The sequence below is a fragment of the Neohortaea acidophila genome (genome assembly GCF_010093505.1).
Source record: "Neohortaea acidophila strain CBS 113389 unplaced genomic scaffold BDY17scaffold_7, whole genome shotgun sequence".
Lineage (NCBI taxonomy): Eukaryota > Fungi > Ascomycota > Dothideomycetes > Mycosphaerellales > Teratosphaeriaceae > Neohortaea > Neohortaea acidophila.
In genome coordinates, this window is record NW_022985516.1 from 755,826 (window position 1) to 771,278 (window position 15,453).

At 56.8% G+C, this 15,453-nt stretch overlaps 7 protein-coding genes across 7 annotated transcripts; 4 read left to right on the forward strand and 3 right to left on the reverse strand.

Annotated features, from left to right (window-relative positions):
* Positions 1–2,513: 2,513 nt before the first annotated feature.
* On the reverse strand, positions 2,514–3,635 carry BDY17DRAFT_317598 (uncharacterized protein; the record flags this gene model as incomplete). The annotated part of the gene is made up of 1 exon (XM_033736117.1): positions 2,514–3,635. One exon carries the CDS (start codon positions 3,633–3,635, stop codon positions 2,514–2,516), a length of 1,122 nt encoding a protein of 373 aa, XP_033588481.1.
* Positions 3,636–4,144: 509 nt separating this feature from the next.
* On the forward strand, positions 4,145–6,366 carry BDY17DRAFT_299912 (glycoside hydrolase superfamily). The gene is made up of 5 exons (XM_033733977.1): positions 4,145–4,311; positions 4,377–4,655; positions 4,715–5,527; positions 5,902–6,021; positions 6,126–6,366. The coding sequence occupies exons 2-5, from the start codon at positions 4,440–4,442 to the stop codon at positions 6,333–6,335; spliced, it is 1,359 nt and encodes a 452-aa protein (XP_033588482.1). The 5' UTR covers positions 4,145–4,311; positions 4,377–4,439; the 3' UTR covers positions 6,336–6,366.
* BDY17DRAFT_299918 (Mss4-like protein) lies at positions 6,367–7,111 on the reverse strand. The gene is made up of 2 exons (XM_033733978.1): positions 6,868–7,111; positions 6,367–6,691 (listed from the first exon to the last, which is right to left on the reverse strand). The coding sequence occupies exons 1-2, from the start codon at positions 7,033–7,035 to the stop codon at positions 6,383–6,385; spliced, it is 477 nt and encodes a 158-aa protein (XP_033588483.1). The 5' UTR covers positions 7,036–7,111; the 3' UTR covers positions 6,367–6,382.
* Positions 7,112–7,679, forward strand: BDY17DRAFT_299920 (uncharacterized protein). The gene has a single exon (XM_033733979.1). It carries the CDS (start codon positions 7,135–7,137, stop codon positions 7,393–7,395), a length of 261 nt encoding a protein of 86 aa, XP_033588484.1. The 5' UTR covers positions 7,112–7,134; the 3' UTR covers positions 7,396–7,679.
* BDY17DRAFT_299922 (uncharacterized protein) lies at positions 7,666–9,660 on the forward strand. Its single transcript, XM_033733980.1, has 2 exons — positions 7,666–8,178; positions 8,228–9,660. The coding sequence occupies exons 1-2, from the start codon at positions 8,012–8,014 to the stop codon at positions 9,636–9,638; spliced, it is 1,578 nt and encodes a 525-aa protein (XP_033588485.1). The 5' UTR covers positions 7,666–8,011; the 3' UTR covers positions 9,639–9,660.
* A 406-nt stretch (positions 9,661–10,066) lies between these two features.
* On the forward strand, positions 10,067–12,561 carry BDY17DRAFT_253444 (receptor-activated Ca2+-permeable cation channel; the record flags this gene model as incomplete). The annotated part of the gene is made up of 4 exons (XM_033731340.1): positions 10,067–10,454; positions 10,519–10,996; positions 11,095–12,078; positions 12,132–12,561. 4 exons carry the CDS (start codon positions 10,067–10,069, stop codon positions 12,559–12,561), a joined length of 2,280 nt encoding a protein of 759 aa, XP_033588486.1.
* Positions 12,562–12,653: 92 nt separating this feature from the next.
* On the reverse strand, positions 12,654–15,400 carry BDY17DRAFT_253054 (uncharacterized protein; the record flags this gene model as incomplete). The annotated part of the gene is made up of 2 exons (XM_033731309.1): positions 12,654–14,910; positions 14,973–15,400. The coding sequence occupies 2 exons, from the start codon at positions 15,398–15,400 to the stop codon at positions 12,654–12,656; spliced, it is 2,685 nt and encodes an 894-aa protein (XP_033588487.1).
* Between the last annotated feature and the right edge of the window lie 53 nt (positions 15,401–15,453).

The window sequence follows — 15,453 nt, forward strand, 5'->3', positions numbered from 1 at the left end:
GTAATACGCCATGCAGAGGCTGACTGGGGCCGGCGACGTGACGATGAGATGATTCCGATGCTGACTGCGCACGCAACGCGGGCGAGCCAGCGGTTCTATTACGGTTTAGTCGGGTGCCGCTGTGGGCCCACCGCGCTTTTGCGACATGGAGCTCTCTGCGGTACCCTAGCGCGCGTGCTCCGCGGGTGACGATAAGCATGACGGCGCCATGGGTTGTCGGGCGTCGAGGAACTCGTCTGCCATTGCGTCCATGAGCATTGCGGTGTTCGACCGCGTGACGGACGATAATACTTCCCGGGCCCAGCGAGACCGGGCATTGCGGCGCGACTGCGGACCACGAGGACAATGATCGGGGACGGTGCAGCTGGCCGGGGAGTAGGGATGAACGGGCGCCGACGCATCCCCGAATGCACGCCCCGAACACCGGCTCTAGCTCCGTCTCGCGTGAGGCTAACGTAAGATGTGCTTTGCGGTTATGGCGGCCTTAGTAATATTCGCACTTTCCCGCTTGCTTGCCCCGAATAGGCAGTCTCCTCTACTGCTGGCTAGACTCGTGCGCGAGTCTACACCTCTTCATCAATGTGCCTTCAATACCGTCTTGACGCATGTAAGATGGAATGCCGATACGCAGACACACTTTCGCGATAGCGTATCCCGTTAGAAGTTGGATTGTAGATGCAACACTCGATCAATGATCGTGTTGCTCGCCGTGCGCCATTGACGTCCTTCACGTCAATTGCATGCCTCGACGGCTAGGGCTGAGGCTCCACCTTCCTCTTCCACACCATCTGCTGCAACGGACAGCCTGCCAGCCTTCTGCCCAACACTTAACGCCCACGTTGCTAATTGAGGCAGCCTGACAAAGCGGCAACCGGCACCATCTCGGTGTGTAAACATGACCCCTCTCCACGAGCGGTCAGTCATGCCTGGCATTGCGCGCGGCCGCCGTGCCGATTATCTGATCAGCGCGCGCTTGGGTTGAATGTGGGAGTCGCTTGATCCCAGGCCTGGTAACAGCAGTGTCGAGCATTGGAATTGTCGCAGAAGTCAAACACCACCTCCCCTGCGAATGAGACACTCGGGACTTCGGTACCGCCTTCGCGTGTTGAGCCTCATTCGGGTAGTCATCCTTGGCCAGCCCGCCCAACGAGCAGGTTAAAGTGGTGTGACCACGAGCTCCAACGTGTTTCACACAGCTGTGGAATAACAAGGCTCGCACAAGGCAACCATTGGCGACGAAGGCGGAAGCCCCCATACCTCGCCAGCCACCCACCCCCTCGTCGCGCAAAGTTTGGAATAGCATTCTACCTGTCAGAGCGAATCGCAGCCTGCATGAAATCCCCACCCGTTCGTTCATTGCAACCTTACCCGACCAGGTAAATTTGATGAGATTGCGCACTCTCGGTACTCAGGCTTTGTAGCTCGCCGGCCGACTACCAGGCTAGGCAAAGCGGCGACTTTAATGTGCGCGGTACATACAGTACTTGTGCTTTCGCTTCCCCCTCAATGTCGACGATCAACCCATGATAGTGAATCTTTCGCCCCTTGTCTTGCTGAGAGGAGTAGTAGGGCTGCTCGAGTCACAGTAGTCGAAGATCGACAGCCTCGAGCCCCAGGGACGACAACTCCCGCTCTTCCGATCTCGAAGCAAGGGAAACTCAACATCGTCCGCCTTCCATTGCCTATCATGAACCACCCAATCTGAATCGCGTGACCGCGCGCCCTGGCGCTGTCTCGAAGCCACCAAATCGCACCCAACCGCTTCAATACGACCGCACAAATCGGCGCCTTTACATATGCTGACAGCTAGGGCCAACTGCCATCAAGCCTCCAGTGCAGGCATGCAACAAATTGCACAATCTCGAATTCGACCAACGGAAGAGGAAACAAGTAGTTGATTGATACACCTGCCAACGGAATGCCTTGGAGGCAACCCAATCCCCGCCCTCAGCTGTGAAGCATGACCATTATCTTCATGATTGATTCTCAGGGCTACTGGGGGAACCTGGCCGGCTGTCAGGGTCTAGCCCAGGCACACAGGGACGTCTCAGCCTTAGTCAACAGCTTCTAAGCCCGCGCCAAAGAGCCAACCCAGGACCCTGAAAATCCGGCACAACGGCATCTCTCCACGCCCTGCAGTTGGAGTCGTCGTGTGTTTCCTGGGGTAAAGTAAGGTACATCGTCTTCTTGCTGCCACAAATGGCCACCGCACGCGGATCGCCGCCGCCGCCACAATGCTTGTTGATCTAGACCTCTGGCTGAGTCGTGCGTCGGGCTTGACCAAGCATTTTGTCCCCTGTCGACGAGTTGCAACCTCGCCTGCAGGGGACTTTTAGGAATTGACATGTCGATTTCGAGCCAGGTTGGCATCTGGTATGTAAGGCAGATCCCTCCGCGTTGATGGCAGGTTGGCAAGAATGTGTCAAGCCCACAACGCCTCTATTCCAAATGCCTTCGACGCCTTCGGAATCGCGGCATCTCAGCCTACGCCCGACAGATGTAACGGTGAATGGTCAATCTGGCGGACCCTTGAACCCGACCGGCGCACGGAAGAAAGTCGCGAGGCTGATCCCGCACTCCATCAGGAAGTCGCTTGTTTCCTGTTTCGTCATGCCGCTTAGTTGTCCCTTTTCCACCTGCACGAGCACCGGCTCTGGAATACTGTTTGAGATGGCTTGCAGGAATTCGAGCATGGATGACTCAAATTCTGCAATGGAGTGGTTGTTGGCGATTGTCTCGAGATGCGTTGCTGGAGATGGACGCTCGTCCTGGCCGCTGTTTGGGGTATGGTCGAGCGGCGGTTGTAGTTCTTCCATGGAAGATGCGCGCAACTCTTTCCATCCCTCCACTTCGGCGGTGTACTCTTCGTCCTCGAACATCGCATTCACCTCGATGTTGATGGGGTCTTTCGTGTCATCATTCTGTCCAGCGCCGTCCATGTCCACATCCTCAAGGTCGCCCAGGTAGCCCCACGCAAAAGCTTCCGCCATTGCTCGCTCAAGCGCCATCCCTCCGTATACCAAGCTCTGCTCCAGACAAGCCTGTAGCATGAACTCGCCAGCCAACCGCATCCAGCGGTCGGTCAAGTTGCTGCCGCTCATCGCATTACGCGCAGCGGAGATTTGCATGAACAAAGGGAGCAGGTCGAGAAGAGAGACGCACGTTGGTGTACCATAGAAGGCCGCGTCGGAGTCCTCGTCTTCCGCGGGGAGCTCTAGCAGGTGCAACACGTGTGCGCGGTTACGTTCGAGCTCTTGCTGGGAGATGATTTGCTCCGAAGGCAATGTGCTTGTGCGGAGAGCCAACAAGTTTGCATCCCCCGAGCTCTTAATCCATGCAGTGGCACGTCTCTTGTTTGTCTCGCGCAGCTCCAGCAGCGCAGATAGTGGCGGAGTCGCAGGGTTGGATGTAAGGCGTTGCGTGAAGAGGGTGGTCATTTGCAACAGCAAGATACGAAAGCGGAGCTCGGCGTCAGGCTCAAAGGTCGGGTGTCGCGCCTTGAAAATCGACAGGAAAGTGTCCGACATGGCGATATTGGGGCCGAGCGAGAGGTGGGAGTCGTCGTCGTTGCTGCTGCGATTGCGGCTGGCGAAGCAAGCTCGAATGGTCTGGTATGCGAGGTAGTCGAGTGTCATGTGATCCACTTCAAGGGACGTGTCCTGATGAGTACATTGGGTGTGGATGGCGGCGACGGCATCGGAGGAGTTATCGGAGGAGAACTTCACTCGCTTGGGCGGCTGGATGTTGTGGTCTTGCTCGGAGAGGACGCTGGACGGTCTCACTCGAGCAGTCAATTGCTGTGCGAAGGCGTTTGGAGAGCCAGCCATGTTGCAGAGCGATGTATCCTTCTCTTGCGAACGGTATGGGGCCTTGCGTCTTAGAACCTCCTTTCGTAGTTGGCGCGGAGAGAGGCTGCAGCTAGGCGCTTAAGGCGGTCGGCAGCGTTTCAACAACGCATGACGGTGTGCCAGATGCTGCAGGGCACGCATGGTGTGAGAATGGCCACGCGGTCGCGATGCCCTGCGGCCCACAGGCTCGGGGTGAAATTCGGTGCATCCGGGTGATGGGTGAAATGTCTGGACAAGAGAGATGGAGGAAGGTGAAGCCGTGCAGCTGTCGTGCAGCTGGCTCGGCCCAGCCCAGCCCGGTCCAGCCGCTGCCGCTGCCGAGCTTGGACCTCAGCACATCAATTGGACGGCTTCATTCAGGCCTCGCCGTCACATCGGAAATTGCTATGCTTCTGGAACGCCTTGAACCGACTGCGACCCCTTCCCCCTCTGCCGCATCAAGTGGGCGGCTTTGTCGATGCAGGTCGGTCGCACCAGCCTCACTTGCCACATCGTCATGTCAGGGGCAGTGCTGAAACCAGGCGACAGGCTGTGCCTTGGTCTCAGACTGGAGCAACCTCACTCTTCTTCCACTCACGAATGTAACACCTGATGAGGAACGCTTGGCTGGCCGCGCTTCTCTTCTGCACTACGCTCGCGGCGATCTGTGCTTCCGCAACACTCGCTATCGACGTCTCCAGTCCGCGTCAGGCAGTTCTCGCTATAGAGGCTGGCACCGAGTTATCGCAGCCATCGTTGAACATGGAACACCATTCAGGCTATCGCGCGGTAGCTTACTACGTCAATTGGGCCATCTATGGCAGAAACGTGTGTCGCGCTACGAGATACGACCGGCTGGAATACTGAAGTACTGACATCGAGCTCAGCACCAACCGCAAGACATACCAGCGGAGAAACTAACGCATGTTCTCTACGCCTTTGCCAACTTGCGACCGGAAAGCGGCGAGGTCTATCTCTCAGACACATGGTCCGACACTGACAAACACTATCCTTCTGATTCATGGAACGATCATGGCACCAATGTCTATGGCTGCGCAAAGCAACTCTACCTGCTCAAGAAGAGAAATCGAAATCTCAAAGTCCTGCTGAGCATCGGGGGCTGGACATACAGTCCCAACTTCGCCGCTCCCTCCTCTACCGAATCTGGCCGACGAACATTTGCAAAGTCTGCCTTGCAACTGCTCAAAGACCTCGGCCTTGACGGGCTGGACGTCGACTGGGAACATCCCAAGTCCAACGCAGAGGCCGAGGACTTGCTCAAACTCCTGCAGGCAACTCGGGAGGAACTCGAACGATATTCTGCAGAGCTGAAGGGTCGTCCACATCTACTGTTGACCATCGCTTGCCCAGCTGGCCCGTGGGCGTACGAGGTCCTGAAACTAGGCCAAATGGATAAGTATCTGGACTTTTGGAACTTGATGGGCTACGACTATGCTGGCAGCTGGGATCAAACCGCAGGCCACCAAGCAAACATCTTCCCATCCGCGAAGGATCCCAAATCTACTCCATTCAGCGCCGATGCAGCCATCCGGCATTACATCAAGCAAGGCGTCCATCCAAGTAAGATCGTCCTGGGTATGCCACTCTATGGTCGAGCCTTTCAAAACACCCCCGGCCCAGGCCATCCATACAGTGGCGTGGGAGAGGGTTCGTGGGAGAACGGCATATGGGATTACAAGGTATGTGCATTTCACGAATATCTCGTTTCGATATGTTTCCGTATCGCCACCCTCCGTGCTCAATGATGAAAAGAGCTATACGCCAAGCCGGGGATTGTCAAAGTCCACGAAGCCCCGAAGCCGGCGCAGATGTGCACAATTTTGTGCCGCCTGAGCCGCTTGATGCGGTTTCTGCCTTGACGCAATGGCCCAATTTTCCCCTTGCACAAGGCGTTTAATCGGCTGTTCGGCGCTGTGCGCCAGAAGTCGTCTATGATGTCTTCTGGATTTTACTTGATCTAATCTGACTCGCGCGGATCTTTTTTTATCTCCGTTGATATGTTGATCGGCCGAAATTTGTCCGCGTACCGCTGACGATCATCTTCGGGAGGCAGGATTTACCGCGGTCCGGCGCGCTGCCTCACTATGACGGCGAGGCTATTGCTTCATGGACGTATGATGCCGATGCGAAAACGATGGTATCCTATGACGCTCCTCAAGCCGCTACTGACAAGGTTTGTCCATCTGTTCGGCAGGGATGCCCGCTGCCGACCGCGCTCTGCTCCCGACGCAGCATCTCATTCTAACGTCATCCCACGTACTGATTCTCCACTCGCAGGTACGATACATCAAGTCATTGAAACTAGGGGGTGCCATGTGGTGGGAGACTAGTGGCGACCAGCCATCCAACAGCTCCGAAAGCCTGATCAACCTGGTCGTGCAGGGATTGGGAGGCTACGAGGGCAAGCATATGGAACACTCCCCGAATCTGCTGGATTATCCCCACAGCAAGTACGACAATCTGCGAAACGGAATGCAAGGGGAATGAAGATCGCTCGCTTCTGCAAATAGACAAGGATGTTGGGATGTCGTGCCCTATGAAGTCCCCGTCTTCTCCTCCTTCTCCAACTCCCCTTCAATACTCTCCACGTACCTCTTCTCCACGCCCGCAGCCTTGCCCACAAAATCCGCCCGATGAATGCAATACTGCTCCAGCGTCGGCTTCCAGTCTTCGAAATCGTCGTGGCTGCCCGCCGAGATGCTCACGACGGGATAGCGAGATGAGAAGTTAAACATGTTGCTCCCGCACCTTTTGCAGAATTGGCGTTTCAGCACCTCGCCCGAGTCCGTCATTGTGTCGTCGTAGGTGGAGAGCATGTCTTCGCCTTCGGTGATTGTGAAGCCCTGTTTCGTGATGTCAGGACGACGAAATAGACGACATGCTTCGAATGCGGGTGAAGTGGAGTGGCCTTCAGGGTGCGCAAGCTAGAGGGTTTGGAGAGCTCCCGTAGCCTGCATCGCCCTGATTGTTCACCTCCATCCTTGTCATGCTCTTCGGCCCTGCGGCGGGAGAAACGTACCTCCTTTGGACAGATGGATGCCGTGTACAGTGCCGATCCGGTGCGTCTTCTGCAATTCAAGCAGTGGCAGACGGTCGTCCACATGGGCTTCGCTGCGTCGCCTGTGAGCTCATATTTCACCGCGCCGCAGAGGCAGCCGCCCGTTCTTGGTTTCTCTGCTCCACTCATGGTGCTAATTGAAATGTTCCATCCTGCGAGATATGATATCAGTATGGAATTTTTCGAGATTCAAGACGATGGTCAATGGTGAGGCTATGCCTTTTCGTCATGGTTCGCAAGCTGCGCGGGGCTCTCCCGAGCTTCTTCTTGCCTTTTTGGAATTCCTCTTCTGCCTCGACATCTTCGCCAGCGTTCGGTATTCAGAATGATTCTTGGGCTCTGAAGCCATCACGTACACTCATTTCGTCGCCTCGATGCCTTACACGCTGCTGGAGCCATAGAGATAGTACGAACACTTGCATCGCATCAGCAGCGACTTCTGCTCGGCCCTTTCCCCGGTTGGGCTCACGCGCTGAAAGACTCGAGTGACAATTGGCCAAATCGACACCAATGCCTCTGACCAGCAAACGCCTAACCCCAGACTTCCCCGCAGAAGTAGCCGCCTCGTGCTTTCATCATTCAATCAATCCGGTCCCAACAAGCCTGCTCCCCGCCTGCATCAGGCGCCCACGAACCTATGAGAGCCCAAATCACGTCCGCCGGCTGCAGGCAACAGTCATGTCACGCCCGATGCTGCATCCCGGCCTAACGCCACCTGGAGATCCCCACGCTTTGCTCCCCCCGTCCAGTAGACGATGGGGATATATGCAGAGGCGAAGCCCTGTTGTTTTCCTACTCGTCTTCTGTGCTGCACCTCTCCGTTTTCGAAGTCGAGATGGCGTTCGTCGGGACGATGGCGTTGCTGCTGTCGCCTCGCTTTGGGTCCGCTTGACCTTATCTAGCACACGCGACGGTGCCTAGCCGCCAATGACTTTTGTTGATCTCGATGATGGCGCCTACACGATGACTCTGAGCGCGGCTGGATGATTTGTTGCCTGCGCTTTACCACTGCTGCACTGCTAGGTTGGCTTGAGATTCCTGTTCTCCTATATCTTTTCGTCCCTCCCCCGCAGTCTGTTTCTAAGACTTTTTCGATCATCCAACTATGCCGGTGTCACATCTAGGACTGACAGTTTCCGACCTTCCTTCTGCTACTGCCTTCTACCTTGCTACTTTGGCCCCGTTGGGCTATCGCTACATTGCTTCGCGAGGTGGCGATGTTGGGCTAGGCATTCACGAGGCAGATTTCTTCCTACGCCAGGCAGAGCGAGGGTACGTTACAGAGCGCTCTCGATTGATTCGGGCCACTGATCAGAAACAGGACGCCAATTACACCGACGCATGTCGCCTTTGCGGCAAACGATCGCATTACAGTGCGCAGTTGCTACACCGCAGGGTTGAACGCTGGAGGCGAACCCTCAGGCCAACCAAACTACCGCGACCAAGATTGCGTTTACTTCAATGCAGCAGTCACAGACTTCGACGGCAACACCGTTGAGTTCATCTCGAAAGAGTCGCGCGTATTAGATGAATGTCCAACGGGCCGAGCTTCAGCTGCACGTCGGGGAGACTTCGAAGAGCGACGATCAGTGCCATACGAGCAACTACGCCGCAGCTCCGACTCACGTGGCTCAATTGTCTCCAAAGCACAATCGACCGCCAAAACCGCGTTGGAGCTAGCATCGATAGCATCTGCTATAACCGCGAAACAAGGGTCTTCTGCTCCTCGACACCGCATCAGTCGCTCGCAAACCGAGCCAGTCAATTCTGCGGCAACACCCTCCGGTAATGCAATTGTGGGGACGCTGCTTGGTGCTGCGGCCGGCGCGGCGCTTGCATTTGCGATGGGCATGACGGAGCGGGAGAATGCAGCGGAAGAGAGGAGGTTTGCGGCATCCGTGCACTCGAGCGATCGACGAGCTCAGAGCTTCAGTGGCAAGTCTGGGGATTGTAAGAGCTCCGGCCGGAGACAGGGTTCAACTTCATCCGGTAGAGACGCGCGAAGACCTTCACTTGCGTCCGAGAAGCCAGTGAGTGGACGTCAAGGTCCGCAGCGAAGTCGAACGTACGACGATGTCCAGCACAAGCCGAGTGGAAGCCGAAGCGGAGCTGGTGACTGGTCGCAGGTGATGCGGGGGGGCACACTCGCGCCGAGAGCAAACCGTGAGTCCAAGGGCCAGTCTAAAACCTCACGGCCGTCCGCTCATGGCTCTCGTTGTCGCAGCATAACCGAATCCGACACCACTCTGCACGACTCGGGCGTCAGCATGCATTCGCACCGGTCATCCCTGCGGAAGACTGATACCGCCACGAAAGCTGCAACGCGACGCTCGCATTCGGCAGCTGACGACACGCCTCGCGCAACAAAGTCACGTTCGCACATCTCGGCTGCTAAAGTGCCACAGCCACAATCTCGGACGACATCGTACATCTCTGCTGCTCGTGTCGCCATGCCTCTTTCACACACCATCGGGGGCTACGCTGAGACGATACAAGACGAGTCAGACGGGCTTGACGACTGCGAGTCATTGAGGCCTGATGACAGTATTTCCTGTGTGGACTTCTCGTCGCATGGGATAAAGAAGCCGACGGGTTCGCAGTCTCGTCGTCCTTCGAAGCAGTCTGAATCAGTAAGGTATGGCGGGAGTAGACACAGCGTGAAGACGCTGCCGGTGCGATTGAAGAAGGACAGTGAGGGCTGGAGGAATCGGAGGAGAAGTAATGCGAGGTAGACTTGGGGGAGCAATAACCTGTTATTGGCAAGTACTTAATGGAGCAATTTAGCAGAGTGAACGACTGGCTTGAGACTGGCTATCAATGAATCGATGATTGCCGCGCGGTCTCTTGCCAAATTGCAAGGCTCGTCCGATCGCAATGTAACCCTCGATATCGAAGATCAGGCCCATTATCCTGCTTTCAGCGTCTGCCGTGCTGCGGCATCGAAAGCAAGAAGCTAAGGCGTCGCCGGCCACCTGCACCTCTTATGCGCGTGGTGAGGGGCGCGCCCCGCAATTCAAGCTCGACGGCATCGCGACTTTCAAGCTTTCTGCCAACCCAACGGCCGCGTACTTCACGTCACCGCATGTATCTTGGCTGACAGAATCTTACTGGAATTTACACGATGCCTTGAGCGGCACGACGAGCATGAGCAAATGATTGAATGGATGCCCAGAGCCAAAGTCCCTCGCGGGACCGCAACAGACTGCAAGAAGTAGGCGAGGCAGTCGAATCGCCGCAGCGCGAAGTGCCCGACAGCGATGTCGCGGTGGGCAGTTGGGGTCACATCCGCGTCGACGAGCCGAAGCGCCCAACGCTCATCAAACGCAATACCACGCGCGGCCAGAGCTCGCTGAGCGTGAGCGAGGCTTTGCGCCTGGAGCGCTCGCGCCACGAGCAGGAAACGCTGCTGGGCGCCGACGAGGAGGCCGACGACGATGGCTGCTACCCGCCGCGGGTCAACGATGAGCCTCGTGCGCCCAATCCGCATAAGTGCTTGCCGGTGTATGCGACGATCCATAAGATTCGGAGGCTGGTGATTGCCAGTATAGGTTAGATGGGCTCCTTGACTTCACATTTCCTTTTTTCGCCGCGGATGCTGATGGTTGAGTGCAGACGATCCTTACAGCGCCGATCAACTCAAGAGTCCCCGGATGAACGTGGCCGTCGTACGGCCTTTGGTCGACCACCTGTACGACCCCGATGATGTCTCCATCGTGTATTGCCTCCTGGTGAACCGCGTACAGTTCCTCCGCGAACAAGCCTACCAAGCCCATCACCAGACCGTCAACCTGACCCGAGCAACACTGTGCGAGCTGATCGCCAGCCGCGTCCTGCGCCGCTACGACGAAGACCACGAGGGCCGCTCGGGCTTGTTGATGGTCGCAAACGTGCTCGTCGCCGGCTTCGAACCCTTCCAAATGGCGCCGGAGGAAATCGCTCGGCGCAACAAGACCGTGCCCTCATGGACCGTTCGCTACAATCTTGCTCGTCCAGAGTACGAGCGAATGCTGACGGCGCTCGAAGTGGCCATTGTGTCGGAGGCTAAGGGCTTCTTGTCTACTTCGGCGTGTCAGAAGATTGTAGAGAATGTGTAAGTCTACTCTTCTTTGCCTCTCAATCTTTGAGAGCATTCCCTTTCGCCGTTTTATATCGCCAATGCAACCATGCTAATCCATCGGTGCTACATAGCTATCGCGGTCGAATCATATACACTCCCACCAGCTTCATCGACATCTTACCGGACCACTACAAGAATCGCGGCATCTCCCTTTACGACCCTCGAAGAGCTCCGCTCCTCAATCAATACCGCCTGAGTGTCCCAAGAACCCGCAACATCATCGAGATCTGCCAGTTCATCGTTCTCCTCGCCCTCTACATCTTGATGATGGTTAACAAAGAGCACACCCTCGGACCTACCCACCTGGGCTTCACCGTTGCCGAACTGGTATTCATCATCTACTCCATGGGCTGGGTCTTGGATGAGATTGCGTCCATCTGCGAACACGGCTGGACCGTCCACACCGAAAACCTGTGGTCTTTCCTGGACATCACCTTCGCCCTCATCTTCCTCACCTATTTCAGTGTACGCGTTCGAGGTTTCAAACTCGGCGACCCATCATACGCTCAGCTCTCGTCCAACATCATCTCAATGGCCGCTCCCGTCCTCTTCCCCCGACTCGCCTTCTGCCTCATGCCGGAAAGCATGCTCTTCATCGCCCTGCGCGCAATGATGAGCGACTTCATGTTCCTGACCGTGCTGGCCGTGTGGTGCTTCGCCGGCTTCCTGATGGCCATGCGCTGGCTCAGCGAAAGCGGCGAAGGCTACATTCCCCACAATGTCATCACAATCGCCAAATGGATGCTCTGGATCTGGTTCGGCTTGGACGGTACTGGTGTGCAGCGGTCGGTCGAGATGCATTGGCTGCTCGGACCCATGCTCATGATCTTGTTTGCCTTCCTCGGAAACACACTGTTCTTGACCATCTTGGTCGCCATGCTGAGCAATACCTATACCAATCTCGCGCAGAACGCCACGGCTGAGATCCAATTCCGTCGCGCGGTGTTGACATTTGAAGGTGTCAAGTCCGACTCCCTCTTCGCCTACCGGCCGCCCCTCAACGTCCTAGCCCTCATAATCCTCCTTCCCCTAAAATTCATCCTCACGCCAAGATGGTAAGTCGAAGCCCTCACACCTTCAAGAAGCACACCCTAACCGCAATGCCTAGGTTCCACAAAGTAAACATCACCGCCGTCCGCGTCACCAACGCCCCCATCCTCGCCCTCGTCTCCCTGTACGAGCGCAAATACCTCTGGCGGCGCGCGCGCAACCTCGCGCCCCCGATGCGCCACTCCTGGATCGCAATGTGGGAGCGCATGGGCGCGCACGGCGACCTGCAGGCCGTCTTCGACGCCGATCCCCCGCAGGAAATCATCGACGAGATGGACGACGTGGACGACATCCTGTCCGGGGAGATGTGGAATGGCGGGGACTACGTTACTGCGTTGAGACGGCGGAGGGGCAGTCGGAGTGTGATGAGTGATGCTTCGGGCGTGTGGAGTCGGAGTCGGGGGGAGTCGAGGGTGAATGGGTTTCGGCGGCGGCGGGGGATGAGTGAGGATGAGCATCATGGGCCGGAGGCGACAGAGGAGGTGTAGATTTGTGGTTTCGATCTTAGAGATGTGAGAATGTTGATTTGAATACACCGTGCCGCCAGCGCCAATGCTAAAGAAGGAGCAAGTTATCCAACCTAATCATCTCGTGCCCGCCACTCTCCATATGTCAATCCATCAGGCTGGTCGGAAAACAATTCCACAGAAACATCGTCCTCGCAATGCTCCAGACCCGCCGACAAGCGCTCCAGCACAATCCAGGCCTCTCCCCTCCGCCCCCCACTAGGCCCCATATCCACATCCTCGGTCCGTATGCCGCCAGGACCAGCAGAGTACTCGCCCTCATTCGACACAGCCAGCACGTGTTGATTAGGCTCTCGAGCTCCAGCTTGGATGCTCAGCCGGATCAAGCAACGATGCGACTCTGTTGTCCGCTGCCTTCCCACCACCAGTTTTGCGACGGCGTACACTTTCACCAATCTGCTCGTCGCCAGTCGTGCGATGATGGTCCTTTGTCCAGGAGCGAACGTCACGGTGCCGAGATCGAGTCGTACTCGTCCCGCGCCCTCTCTAGGCAGTGGCGCCACGTGAGTCGGATGATTCGATTGAAGCGACAGCGTGAAATCGCCTAGCTGATCCGCTTCAAATGTGCTGCAGATGATGGTGTAGCGGCCGGCGGCGACAGAGGGGCTCTCGGCGACAGAGCAGCCGCGGCGGTAGTCTTTGCTGTCGAAGACGATGTCGCGATTGCGGATGGAGTGGATGCGCTGGCCTTTGCTGTGCACGAGTTTGACGTGCACGTTGAGCGTATCGATGGCTGTTTCGAGGAGCAGGCTGAGGGGCGTGGGGTGCGGGAGGTGGATGGAGAATTGGGGGTTGGTGGAGTAGGAGGGGCTGTGGGCGTTGCCGCCGGCTGTTTCGCGGGTCCAGCTTCCTGATAGCGTGGTTGTGTGGAGGAAGGGATTGCTTGCGTCGGCCAGGGTGAAGGGCGAGTTGGCGAATGCGGAGAGGGTGAAGGTCTGCTTTGTGGCTGGGAGGCCGTCTTCGCCCGGTACGAGCGTCATTGGTTTTCCCGCCTCGCATTCGAGTTTGAGTAGCACTTGAGGACTGTCGACGTACCAGCCCTTTTCGAGAGCTTTGTCGGGTAGAAGGACGCGGTGGCCTTTGGAGGAGAAGGCTTGGAGGGAGATGTGGCCTTTCAGCTCAATGCCGTACCGGTCGTCTTCGATCTCTTCCGCGGTGGCGTCTGCAGGGACAGCGTTCTGGAAGTGCCGACACAGCAATACCCATACAATCCCGTCTCGCGTCGCATTGACCACGTATTGAGGATGTCGGATCAGACTCGCGCAACGTCCTCTCGGTTTCGGTGTTTCGTCTTGATTGGGCGACAAATCCCATGCAAAGTGCAGGTCTTGCCGGATGGTGAACAAACCCGGATTCCAGTTGAGATAGATGGACTCGAAGTACTGCAGCACATTTTCGAGGTCCATCCAAAAAGTGCCGGGGGTGAGCTGGCCATCTGCATTCATGAGGTCTCTCGGACTCCGGACAGCTGTCTCATCGTGGCCTATTTCAACAGATGGACGCCTCGTCGTTGCATCGCCTTCGCTGTCGCGCTTGGTGTTGCTCCGCCAGCTCGTGCCATCACGCCACGGGTTCTTCACCAAGAACAACCGCTGCCCATCGACTTCCTTGACATCCAACACGGCGTAATCATGCTGTCCGGCTAGTCCGAGTTCTCGCTCGGCCTTGGAAGACATCGTACCAGTGCCCATGGTGATCAGGACGTCACCATAGCCGAATGCCCCCGAGATCCTTTCCCAGAATCGATGGGAATCAAATTCGCCCGATTGAAGGAAAATCTGCTCGGGGATCCAGCCAAGGATGATCCACAGGTCTGTGCCACTGTTACTGCCGGGGAAGTCGTAGCCCCCTCGCACCTTCAGATAGGCCTTCTCGACGAGCGCGGGCCAAGCAGAGGCAGGGTTGTTCATGTCCACGACATGGATAATCTGATTGGTTGAGCTTGTGGGTAGTCGATCGTCGATGACGACTCGGCGATAGCTGCCGTTGAAGTTCAGTCGGGCGATGTACTTCCCACTTGGCGAGACGGCGGGAACAAGATGGTCGCTAGCGCAAGGAAACAAGGTAGGCTCGTTGACCCACGGGTGGCCACGTTCGAAACGCGCCCAAGCGGCCGATAGCGAAGCCACCACGGAACAGTCGGTGGCGGCATCTTGGACCAAGTTCACGCTCCGTGAATGACTCGTCGACTCAAGTGGCTCCTGAGTAAGGTCGCTCGTCCAGGAAGGAGGGGGCAATGCATCCACAGGCCGTTTCCATCCCGCAGATATGCCCTCTTGGAAGTCGGAAAGGGGAAGGTCTTTGTCGTCGCTTTGAGAGGGAGAGATGGTTAGTGGTGATGAACGATGAGGACGACAGTCGAGGGGACATACACAAACAACTCCTCCCCGTCGGCCAATGCGAATTCTTTGGCCACGGGAGTGGATGTCCAGGGTGGAAACTTGAAGCCATGCAGGAAACTGGATTTTAGAAGCAAGATCTGTTCTTTCTTAGGCAATGGTCGCTGTGATTGAGGTTCTTTCAACCGCCTCTGTGCTCCGATGGTGCCGGTCTGTCTACTCGCGGCATTGGATGCGTTGGAGGGAGTCCCGCCCAGTTTGAGAGCTTCTATCTGTGCCAGCAACTTTTCGACTTTGCTGGACAATCGGGTTCGCTCAGCAGGGTCCTGTGCCAACTTCAACGCCTGTATGGCCGACTCAGCAGCGGCGATTGCGCTGTCAAGTGCATCATTTGAATGTTGCGGATTCGTGCTTGCGGCTGCTCTCCCGACATGGTCACCAGAGTCATGACGAGCGGTCATCGGGTGTTCTTGGGAAGTGTAATGAGTGGCATATTCTGTTGCAACAGGTCCTC